The sequence below is a fragment of the Folsomia candida genome, unplaced genomic scaffold, assembly GCF_002217175.1.
Source record: "Folsomia candida strain VU population unplaced genomic scaffold, ASM221717v1 Fcan01_Sc017, whole genome shotgun sequence".
In the NCBI taxonomy this organism is placed as follows: Eukaryota; Metazoa; Arthropoda; class Collembola; order Entomobryomorpha; family Isotomidae; genus Folsomia; species Folsomia candida.
In genome coordinates, this window is record NW_019091209.1 from 935,321 (window position 1) to 947,390 (window position 12,070).

Consider the following 12,070-nt stretch of genomic DNA (forward strand, 5'->3'; position numbering starts at 1 on the left):
TACTTCGTCCCATGTATTAAGCATAGGGTGAAAAATGAAATGAGTGAGCAATCCTTTCGTTCACAGTTATTCATCTGAAATAACGAAATTATTTTCACTCAAATCACAGGAAACTCATTTTCATTCACTATCATAATTACGAAAGTTAACAGGTATGATCATAAGGTGACTGACAACGGATGCAGTAAATTTGCGACATTCTGCACCCATATTTCGTACACGAGTGGTCAATTTATTTATGGCGCATAAGCCGTGTTTCGTTTTGCACGTCCAATCCTACTTTTAGACTCCACTTGGCACTGTACAAAAGCGTGCAAAACTATGCAAAACGTCAAAAACCGCTCAACACTGAAAAATGGGGTAAAATTTTATGTATGTATAAGTTCTTTGCTAAAGTTTTTTTGTAAGTCTACCTATGCAAAGATATGCAAATCGCCCATTAATTTTGAGCATGTGTCTGTAATACCAAGAAATTTGAAACAACTTTTCTTTTAACATGTTTCCTGACTTGAGAAATTAATAAATTTTCTAAACCATGTCATAATTACGGGCCAAAATACTCAAAATTAATGGGAGATTTCATAAATATACGTCAACAGATTATTGAAAGATTAAATAATGAAGAATTTGTTACATTATCCAATGTTGGACGCTTTCAAACATTTTTTGACATCCAAAATTTTGGACGCTTTTGAACCTCCAAAACACATTTTGTACCTGATTCACATTGATTCCATGATCTTTACGTGTTTATTTATACAGAAAATAACTCTTCAAAGAAGGGTACCTGGTTTCGATGGTCCCCTGGGCCACGCCCCCTTGATTTTAATTATAATTCCTGGGCCACTGGTAAAATTCGCAATTTTGGGGAACTTTGGCATGCATAGTAACTTGTAACTTGGGGAAATAATTTTAAATATCAAAAAAAATATTTATTCTCTGCTCTTCTCATATACGTTGAAAAATTTTCCATTGTGGCGTGACATTTTAACCACCCTGTATATGAATATATGTGCAACGAACAGGTTACATTGTAATGACGAATGGAGAATTTAACGAAGGTGACAATATTGAAAAAGATTACAGAGAGGAAGGAATGCATATAACTATGAATTTTAAACTGGCACTCAACACTTACACATGAAATGCACAACATTATTATAAAAAATTATAAAACTGGTAACTTTAACACTCCACACAGAATTTAAATAAAAATGCACATTATTATTCATCGTCGTCCTCCTCCCCCGCAATGTCCACGGCAGCGTCGAGGAAGGAATAGGCTCGATGGTTCCTCAGGGTACTTGGTGGTTGGTGGCGATCATATCCGCAATACTTCAACACCTGTTAATTAATTAACAAAAATGCATGTTAAACGGAATAATTACTGTGACCATGCAATTAATTTAATAGTATTAAAACTTACACTACAAACATGCGAACAACATCCCAATGTCCTGGATCCCGTTTTACATGTGCAGTAGTAGATCGTAGTAGTAGAGTCGATCGCTTTGTGTCCATGTTCTCCGATATCAACCTGAATCCAAACCTGATGGGTCGCTCGTCGATTGAATCGGCTTTGCAGCTTTACACGAAATAGGGAGGAGTTTTCTTTGTGAATGAAAAGACGATATTCACCTTCTTCTTGGAGATGCTGATTTGTATAGCTGTCAGCCATTCGGATCTGGAAGGTCCCAAGTGTTATCTTCTTAAGATCATCAATAGACAAAATTGGAAAGTTCGCCAAATCAGCTTCAGTTGGTGCAGTCCAAATAATTTGTTTTCTGAGCAGGCCGTTGTCCTTGATCAGCATCTCTAACGTGTTGGCTCGATCCATGTCACCAATTACTTCATTGATTATGTAGTCTTCATTTTCTGGGGACTTTCTAAACCTAGTCCCGTATTTGTTGTGGATGGCACAAGCAATTCGAAAAAACATTGCCATTTTTGGCAGGTAGGTGGCTTGAATAATGGAGTCGAAGAACCGGAAGCGAAGCTTAATTTGACCATTGACTACCTCCACGATTAACCGGAGCATTGTCACTTTTCTTGACTGGTTCGCTTCGTCTGCTGAGAATTGAGTCTTCCCTTTAAGTAATTCCGGCATGTACACCTTGAAGCCGAGAGCCCTCAATTTCTCCACAAAGTCTCGAAATCCTCTGTCAAGGATAAATACGTCGCCCGGCTGAAGAAGAATGAGAAGTGTACCCGCCCCTGCACGATTAACGATCTTCTCTAAAATATTTGCGTCGTTATTTTTGAAATCTGAAAACCAGGGTCCATCGGCGTCCAAAATATATCCATCAGCAAAGACAATAAGCATGGGCTTGACTAAATTCCTGAACTTGTGGAGTGAGAATGTCTTCCTCTGGACTTCAAAATTCGATGGCTTTTGTATATTCAAATAGGTTGCATCACAGGTAACGTGCAAGGATTTCGGTGGAGTGTCCAGAATACGATGGTAAAACTCGGAATCGTGACTTTCTGCCATTTCTCTGTTTAGATGCATTTCACCGCATCCAAGATTGTATGGAACAAACTCGCGATCCAAGACTTCGGCGACACGGGTAATTGTTTCACTTACTCGCTGCTGCCCATCGATTCCAAACAGTAGTGCCAAAACCTTCTGTGGTAAATCGAGACGCATCTTCAGCAGAAACAATGCCAGTGCATTCTCAACGCTTCTGTTGCTGCTGGAATGGATGTGATGTCGACATATTTCTAATAATTCCAAAAATTGGTCACGAGTTACACCAAGAAGTAGATGGTAATCTTCTGGTTTGATGTGAGAATTTTTCCCAAAATCCAGGATGGTGACCTTGTTATCAATGTGCTTGAGGAGTTGAGCTATCCATTTTGTTATATCTGGACCAGATAATTCAAAACTTTGCTTGTCTGCAGTTATTTGAATGAGCGCTTCATTTGTGAATTGGTTATTCTCGAGATGAGATGCACAAGTCCTATTTTTGGGAGGGATGTAAATATAGTGACGTTGTAGTACTTGAAGAATGGCTGAATCTGGCACACGTTTCCTTCCAGTAACTGACTTGCAAATGAAGCATCTCCGTTCACTTTTTGACACGGTTGGGATATCAATTTTGGCATGATTGCTGAGTAGGGATATCTGCAGTATAATTAGTCAAAATCATTACTGATCTTTAATAATCGAGCTTAAGTAAAATAGTGTATTACAAACCGATTGGGTAGATGAAAAGCTGATGGACAGGGAGGTCTGACTATTGACTGTTAAACTGGAGTCCAAAGAGGATTGAGATGTCGACGCCACGCTGCTTCGCTCCTGCGATTCCTCAACCGTGCTGCAGGTATCGGCTACGCATAAATCAGAGACGGTTGGAACAGCTAATCGTGAAGATTTGGATAGTGCAGTTCGATAATCCTGAAAACCGTTCCTTTCGTAATCAAAGCGCAGTCTTGCGTGGCAGGATTTGCAAATAAGGTCGGTGGGGGTAAAACTTTTCCCAGTGTGACCAAGCTTCATCGTCACGATGTCCCACAGCAATTTCTCGTTGGGACCAACTCCCCCAATCGCTCTGCTCCATTGGTTCGAAGAAATCCGTCTCTCACAACAGCTACATTTTCCATGTCCACTGCGGTGCACTTCATGGGCCTAAAATTAAAAAATAAGTAGATACTTATATAAATAATTATAAAATCTAGTGCTTCTCACAGTGACATCAATGTGTGGACTTCGACGTCTACGTGTAATCGTGGCGCTCTTGACATGGGAAAGGTCCACTCGCCTTTTTCTCCCATTTAAAGTTCGCAGTCTTCGATTTTTCCCCATTGGTCCAGACTCGTGAAGGCCGTGCCACGGTGGACGTTCTAAAAACAAACATTATGATCACGACTGGCGAATATAATTTGCATCGCGTTTACCTCTTGTTAAGTTGACAGTGACCAACTCCGCGACAGTGCTGGTAAACAAGTTTTCCGGTGGTCGTTGTTGCTGGTTTACGCTGCGCGGTGGCGTCGACACGGGCGAAAGGTTCTCCGACAAGAATTTGTTGAGAAGAGAGTTGAGTTAATAAGCTGGGACTCAAGAATGACGAAATCTTGTCGCAACGGAATTTGCGAATGTCCAAGCAGATGTAAATATATATGTAAACATTGGTTGAAAACCATCCGCTTTTGTTTGTTATTTTGTTTTTTGGTCATTTAATCACTGATGACAACAAAAATATGCCTTATTTTAAGAATTTGTGCACCGATTTTTACACAAACCCAAAGTTACCCAACTCCAGTCGACTTTGTGGCAAATCGGTGACAGGGATCATCTTTATTTTTTCATACCAAATACTCGGATAGTTGATTTATGCAGCAAAATTAACATCATCGAAATGAGATCATGCAAAAGCTTGTTTTTTTAAAGTGATCATTTAACCCCCAATTTCGACCCAAAAATGGGCGAAATCGTGCTCATGCGAATGCCAATTGGAAAAATATGGTGATAGGGATCAGGCTATTTTTTTCGTGATCTCAACATGGATAGTTGTACTATGCAATGGTGCAAAAATTGGGGTTCTAGCGGTTTGCAAACGCTTGCAATCGCTTGGCCAAAATGACCATGAAAATAGGTACCCTTCTTTTCCAAACTAATTCTTATCTGCCACAATTTATAAAATATCGCAGCTTTTATTTATTCAAGTTTATCTAAATTTGATAAGCCACATGTAAAATCCCCCTCCCGGACGGATAAGTTGAGATCTGCTCCCCCAAAAAAGGATACTTTCCAACTGTACGAAAATTATGGTGGAAATAAAGAGTTTTATTTTTTGGATGGAATCCAAACGTACGATGAGAAATTGGACGACCCTTCATTAATTATGGTGTGCGGATCTTTGCCCCCCATTATAACCTACCCATAAAATGCTACCCATTATATGCTACCCGAGATGATCTGCCCCCCATTATATCCTACCCCACCAATTTTCACTTCTTCCTGCAAATTAAACCAAAATAGATACCCCGTTTTGCGTCGTAGTGCAACATAACTGTTTAGTTACTGTTTATTAACGCAAAATTAGTCAAATAATAAATTCTCAAAAAAACGAATCAATACATAAGATCTCGTAAAATTAGCCGAACAATAAATTATCAAAAACCTAATCAACACAAAATCTCGGAAAATCAGTCAAATAATACATAAATTCTCACAAAAATGAATCAATACATAAAATCTCGTAAAATCAGTTGAACAATAAATTCCCAAAAAATGAATCAAAACAAAATCTCTTTGTCATTTAATAGATTTTTATCCCTTTCCAATAAAGATATAAAAAAAAGGTCCAGGTTTATTGTTGATATTGGTCCATTAATTTAATTTTATTTTATTGAATTAGGAACCCACAATCACCCTACAAGTTCCGTCAATGGCAATGTCAATGTTTTAATTCATTTTTTGAGAATCTGTTGTTCGACTGATTTTACGAGATTTTATGTTTTGATTCGTTTTTTGAGAATTTATTATTTGACTGATTTTAAGAGAGGTTATGTGTTGATTATAGAATTTATTATTTGACTAATTTTGCGTTAATAAACAGTAACAGTTATGTTGCACTACGACGCAAAACGGGGTATCTATTTTGATTTAATTTGCAGGAAGAAAGTGAAAATTGGTGGGGTAGGATATAATGGGGGGCAGATCATCTCGGGTAGCATTTCATGGGTAGGTTATAATGGGGGGCAAATATCCGCAAATCATAATTATTGTGGTTCGCGATATTTGTAAATTGAGACTTTCTGCAGAACTATTAGTTCACCTTCGTCCGTTTAGATATGCAACCTGAGCCCTGCACGATTTAAGTAAGATGCAAAAATTGAGCCTTCTTCTCGTCACGATGAAATACGTCGTCGTCCCTGTTCCATCCCTGCATTTGCTTTGCAGAGATTTACATAAAATAGATTAACTTTACTACATAAAAATCCTCAAAAGGTAACAAAAAAATATGTAATCTTTACAACTCAATAATTTAATTTAGTTAAAATTTCTTATCCTCCCGTCTTGAAAATGATGCCGTAATATATAGACAATCCCTTATGCGACTTTTATCAAATCGGGAAAATAAAGTTATACAAAACCTGTAAAACATTTCATGCGTTTACGTTAATCTGCTGAGGGATGAAACTTCTCAAATGCCTCCCAAGATAATATTTGCTCTTGAACGTCCTCCCTCAGTGGGGGCAAGGGAGCCGGATTTTGGCATGAACCCTGTTCACATGCTGCATCATGACACCCTTCCTCCCGAACATCTTGGGGCACTCGGGACACGCGATGTCCTTCAGCTTCCGGTGAACTATCTTCTTGTGTCTGGTCAGACTTTGTTTTTGACTGAACACTTGGTCGCATTCGTCGCATTTGAACGGTTTTGGGTTCGAAGTATGAATCCGCTTGTGCAATTTTAAGTCAGAATTACGACCAAACAGCGCCCCACATTGGTCGCAGGGGAAAGGTTTCTCCTTCGTGTGGGAGTCCAGGTGGCGATGATAAGTTGCGTTATCGCGAAATTTCTTCTGACAAAAGAGGCAGACTCGACCCGAACCTTGCTTCACGAGGGTGACCTTCTCGTCTTCGGAGAGATGGAGGAACCGATGTCTGGCCAGATCTTGTTGGGAGGACAACGTTTTTCGACACGGGTGACATCTTCCGCCCAATTTTTCCTTCGTGTGGGTCACAACATGACGACCAAGTTGGGACGGAGCTTCGAACCGTTTGCTGCAGAAGTAACAGCCGTGTCGCCAGCCCTGCCGCACCTCCGCGCGCTCCTCAGGACTCAGGTGGACGAAGAGATGGTCGGTAAAGTGGCGACGAGTGAAAAATGCTTTTGCGCAGTGGGGGCACTTCTCATGGAAAAGTGAGGACCGCTCCAGCTCGTCGCGGTTGAAGTGGGTGCGGGCGTGGAGGTGAGCACTTGTTTTGCTGGTGAAGGGACGCAGGCATATTTTGCATGGAAATATTTTCTCCACCACGTGACGACCAGGCCCCACGCCATTTCTGCCAACTGAAGCTGATTTCTTGGCTGAAGGGGACTGCACGTCGTCATCGTCACGTGGTGTGGGACGTGGTTGGACGGAGTGAGGAAGAAAACGGTCCCCTTTCTCCATTGTGGGGGCGAGCGCTTTTTGTCGTGTGACCAATTTCTGGTTGACCTCCATCCCTTAACGTCTCGTTCTGCTCGGAAGTTTCCCCCCTAACAATCTCTTTCTCTACATAGAATATTATTAAGTCAGCATTTGAACTTCAAAAGTGAACATTTTATGCGAAAATTCTGAACGCAATGTTACCAATGGCTCGTTTTTTTAAAAATTTGGGGGTGCACCGTGTGTTCCGGAGTAACAAATTTGTCCCTCGTCGAATCGTACGTTTCAGGCTCCTCGCCAGTTTTCAGGAGACGTTTTTTGTCGATGTGAACTGCGTGGAAATGTTTAAAATTTGAAGAAATTTCTTGAGCAAGAAGTGAGCTGCTGATTGTCGGGGAGCTTTCTGATTTCTGTCTCCCTCGAGATAACTTTGCTTATCTGCATATCCCACCAGCAGTCAAGTCTCGATGAACAACAAAGGGAACAAATCATTGGTTAAATATTCAATGCAAATTGAGACGCTTGTCCAGCACTGGCAGAAATCTGCGTGCCTCCACAATCTCTCAAATTTGGGTAAGAATCCGAATTCATTCACGATTTTCTTGCCTAATCCTCCACACAGAAAGAATTCCTGCATTTTGCTTGCTTTTTGGTAGAGACCATACGAGAGACTTGGTTGTTGGTGGGATATGCAGAAGACATTTCTCAGTCCAGAAACCGAGACAAGCTTCCAAGCAAATAAGGGCTCACTCCCTCCAGAAATTTCACTATTTTTAAACATTTCCAAATTTCCACCGATTTCAAATTGAGAAGGACGACACAAAGAAAGGCAAGGGAAGCTCCGATTGGAAATTGTGGAGCAGCCTGAAAAGCAGGATTTGACGAAGGAAAGATTTTCTACTCTGGAACCAACTGCATCCCGAACACACACGCTTCACGCCAAAATTTTGAGAACGAGCCGTTGGTAATATTCATTCTTAATTTTCATAAAAATCTCTCATTTAACTCGTAATGCTGACCTAATACATAATAATATTTCTTGTAGCGAAAGGGTTGCAAGTAAGGAAACTTCCGAGCAGAACGAGACGTTGAACGGGATGGAGGTCACCCATACCCAACAGAAATTGTTCGGAAGACAGAAAGCGCTCGTCCCCACAACGGAGAAAGTGGAAAGTTTTTCTCCTCACTCCGTCCAACCACGTCCCACAGCACGTGACGATGACCACGTGCAGTCTCCCTCATCCAACAGCAGGTCATTAAAGGCTAAGAAATCAGCCTCAGTTGGCAGAAATGGCGTGAAGCCTGGTCGTCGCACAGGTGAGAAAATATTTCCATGCAAAACATGCCTTCGTCCCTTCACCAACGGATCCAGTGCTGCCGTCCACGCCCACACCCACCTCAACCCCGACGAGCTGGAGCGGTCGTCATTTTTCCATGGGAAATGTCCCCACTGCGAAAAAGTGTTTTTCCATTGGCAACAGTTTACCAACCACGTGGACGCGCATGAAGGTGGGAAGAACCACGCCTGCCCCGTGTGCAAGCAGAAGTTCACCCAGAAAGCAAACTTGACTCGTCATCTCTTCGTCCACCTGAGCGGCGAGGAGCGCGTGGAGGTGCGGCAGGGCTGGCGACACGTCTGCTACTTCTGCGGTAAACGGTTCCAAAGTCTGTCCCATCTCAGTCGTCATGTGGTGGCCCACACGAAAGAAAAGTTTGGCGGAAGGTGTGACATTTGTGGAAAAACGTTCTCCACCAATCAAACCCTGACCAATCATCGGTTCTCCCACCTCTCCGAGGACGAGAAGGTCGCCCTCGTGAAGCAGGGTTCGGGTCGAGTCTGCCTCTTTTGTCAGAAGAAACTCCCTGATAACCACACTTATCATGCGCACCTGGTCTCCCACACGAAGGAGAAACCTTTCCCCTGCGACCAGTGCGGGGCGCTGTTCAGTCGTAATGGTGACTTCATCAAGCACAAGCGCATTCACACTTCCAATCCAAAACCGTTTATTTGCGACGAATGCGACCAAGCCTTCGCTCGAAAAGGAAATCTGACCAGTCACAAGAAGACGGTGCACCGGAAGTTGAAAGACGTCACGTGTCCCGAGTGTGGCAAGAAGTTCGGGACGAAGAGTGTCATGGTGAAACATCTGAGGAGTGTTCATGCCAAGATCCGACTCCTCTGCCCCCACTGTGGGGGGACGTTCAAGAGCAAATATTATCTTTGGAGACATTTGAAGAAGTTTCATCCCTCGGATTAATGTATAACTTAAACGGACGAAATATTGATAAACATGGCATAATTGAATTATTGAGTTGTAAAGAATTTTTGTTACCTTTTGACGATTTTTGTGTAGTAAAGTCATTCTAGTTTGTGTAAAACTCTGCTCTTTTCTCGCTCCCATTTTTCCATGCGCCGACACAAATGCAAGGCTGGACCAGTGACGACGACATGTTTCATCCTGACGAGAAGAAGGGTCAATTTGTGCATCACAGGTAAATCATGCAGGGCTCATAATGTGGCTTGCTTATCGAGACGGACGAAGATGTCACAAATAATTCTGCAGGAAGTCTCAGCTTGCACAGGGATGACCAATCCCAGGATTACTTTAATTAATCCAGTAATCCGTAGTCCATAATCCTAAAACTAGCTCTGGAAATGATGTGTAATCCGTAATCCGGATTACACAACGGTAATCACACAACGGTATGCAAGCTGTTTGCATACCGTTTTTATGATAGCCACACCTCAATAATTGATGAATGGTCGTTCTATAATTTCTCGTCGTGAGCATTCCATCCGCAGTCTAAAATTCCACCATGATTCTCATTCAGTTGGAAAATTCCGTTTTATTTGAGAAAACAAGTTGTTTATTCAAGACTATTTTTGCAAATCTATGCACAGATATGTAAATTACTATGTAAATTATTATGTAATCTCCCAATAATTGTAACCATTTTGGTTTATCTGTAATACCACGAAATTTGGAAAAACTTTTCTTTTAACAAGTTTTCTTACTTGAGAAATTAAGAAATTTTCTAAACCATCTTGTATTACGGATCAAAACGCTCAAAATTTATGGGAGATTACATAAATATACGTTAATGGATTATCGAAGGATTAAACAATGCAGAATTTGAAACATTTTTCCAATATTGGATGCTTTTGAACATTTTTTGACATCCAAAATTTGGGATTTTGGAAATTTTGCACCTCCAAAACACATTTTATACCAGATTTTTATGATGCCATAATTTTTACGTGTTTATTTTTATACATAAAACAACACTTTAAAATTTTCCAAACAAATTCTTATCTGCCACAATTTATAAAAATCCCAGTTTTTATTTATTCAAATTGATCTGTATCTAAATTTGATAAGCCACATGTAAAACCCTCCCCCAAGAAGGACAAGGTGAGAACTGCTCCCCCAAAGACGGATATCGTGATGATCCCCTCGGTCGTTTCAAACCAGTGATTTATCAGGGCATCCGTCCCCCGAGGGGCAAAAGTGCTGGGTTTTACCGTCGTTATCGTGGTGGTTGTCGCCCTCGTCGTCGTTCCACGCGCCTTGGTCGTTCTTGGCGTCGTAATGAGTGCTAATAAACATTAAATGTTAACCAAAATCGTTAAAATCAACACATTTTTAATGATTTCTTCTCCTCTGGGAACTTATTTTAAAATTCTGGACGACGAATTTGTCCTCAGTGAGTTGATTGATAGAATGGCGTCGAGAATTTTAAGCGAATTTCGAACAGTTCCAATTTTTCTGAAGGTTTCTTAAACCTTAGATCACCTCCGCCAAAAAGTGTCAAAATCTGGAGTGTATATTTTGAAAAAATTGGCAACTATCCTTCTGCTCTAAAAATTGTCGTTCAGAATTTCGAAATAAATTCCCAGACGGGAAAAATGATTAAAAATGTGCTGATTTTGACTATATTTTTGGCGATGAGTCCTCCTACTTTAAGTACGTCAAAGAACAATTCTTTTGTACAAGTTTTTTTGAGAAATTCCAATTTTTGCTTAAAAAACTTGTTCAAAATTTTCTTACTCGAAATATCCTCCTCCATTGTTGTCGAACCGGGTGAGGTGGCCCGAGTTGTTTGTGAGTTGTTTGTGGAATCGCGGAATCGCGAGTCGAGTTTTTTGAGCCAGTTTCAATTTTTCTGAAGGCTTCTTAACCTTGAGATCTCCTCCGCCAAAAAGTGCCAAAATCTGGAGTGTATTTTTTCAAAAAAACTGGCAACTATCCTTATCTGCTCTACAAATTTGTCGTTCAGGATTTTAAAATAAATTCCCAGATGGTTAAATGATTAAAAATGCAGTGACTTTGATGACAGGTCGGTAACTTTCTTACCGTTTCGACGCCTGTCGATTGAGATTGACCTAACGTTCGTATTGCGTAATATCTGCTGGCTTCCCGGCCAAAATCGTACGTGGCATTTTGCCTGCTTCCGGGTAGTTTTGTGTTCGGGATCTTATTTCCGGGCAGGTTTTCAGCACCATCGAACTGGTATAAGAGTTTACTAATTTCGTCTTGATGACGAATTTCATAAGCACCCACTTGCGCTGATTAGAAACAAAACAGGTCTATAGGTTCAAACCATGCATCACTTGCGGGGGAAGCAGTGGCAGCGGAAGGGTGCGGGGACAGAGGGACAATAATGTCCCCAGGGTTGTTCGATGTCGGCATCATCTCCCCATCTTATATAAACCCGACCCTTCCCCCATCCCACAATGTTTATGTCCCCACAGCTTCCGCGGCCACTGTCCCCTTGTCATCCCTGCTTCCAGCGTCAATGTCATTGATTTACTATGACTTTTTAATGTGACCATACAATACATGAACATCAATGTGACATTCTCTTCTCCAGTGGCCAGTCCACGAGGCAGACTGAGACTGGGTGCATGAAAAATTGCCTGTGCATTCTTCGCTCTCTGTCCTCACATCTCATCTCGTCTCACGATGCATAT

The 12,070-nt window shown here is 41.3% G+C and overlaps 2 protein-coding genes and 1 long non-coding RNA gene across 5 annotated transcripts; 1 reads left to right on the forward strand and 2 right to left on the reverse strand.

Annotated features, from left to right (window-relative positions):
• Positions 1–4,633: 4,633 nt before the first annotated feature.
• LOC110856932 (zinc finger protein 525-like) lies at positions 4,634–7,525 on the reverse strand. 3 transcript variants are annotated; one of them, XR_004836479.1, is made up of 3 exons: positions 7,303–7,525; positions 5,781–7,224; positions 4,634–4,754 (listed from the first exon to the last, which is right to left on the reverse strand). XR_004836479.1 is itself a non-coding variant. In XM_035857455.1 (2 exons), exon 2 carries the CDS (start codon positions 7,171–7,173, stop codon positions 6,193–6,195), a length of 981 nt encoding a protein of 326 aa, XP_035713348.1. In that variant the 5' UTR covers positions 7,174–7,224; positions 7,303–7,525; the 3' UTR covers positions 5,511–6,192. The 3 variants fall into 3 exon arrangements, 1 of the variants encoding a protein (XP_035713348.1); XR_004836478.1 differs by having other exon boundaries at positions 4,634–4,833; XM_035857455.1 differs by lacking the exon at positions 4,634–4,754 and having other exon boundaries at positions 5,511–7,224.
• A 224-nt stretch (positions 7,526–7,749) lies between these two features.
• On the forward strand, positions 7,750–9,482 carry LOC110857048 (zinc finger protein OZF). The gene is made up of 2 exons (XM_022105661.2): positions 7,750–8,062; positions 8,144–9,482. The coding sequence occupies exon 2, from the start codon at positions 8,196–8,198 to the stop codon at positions 9,354–9,356; it is 1,161 nt and encodes a 386-aa protein (XP_021961353.1). The 5' UTR covers positions 7,750–8,062; positions 8,144–8,195; the 3' UTR covers positions 9,357–9,482.
• Positions 9,483–10,422: 940 nt separating this feature from the next.
• Positions 10,423–11,684, reverse strand: LOC110857030. The gene is made up of 2 exons (XR_002548617.2): positions 11,148–11,684; positions 10,423–10,695 (listed from the first exon to the last, which is right to left on the reverse strand). It is a non-coding gene; the product is annotated as an uncharacterized LOC110857030 (long non-coding RNA).
• Between the last annotated feature and the right edge of the window lie 386 nt (positions 11,685–12,070).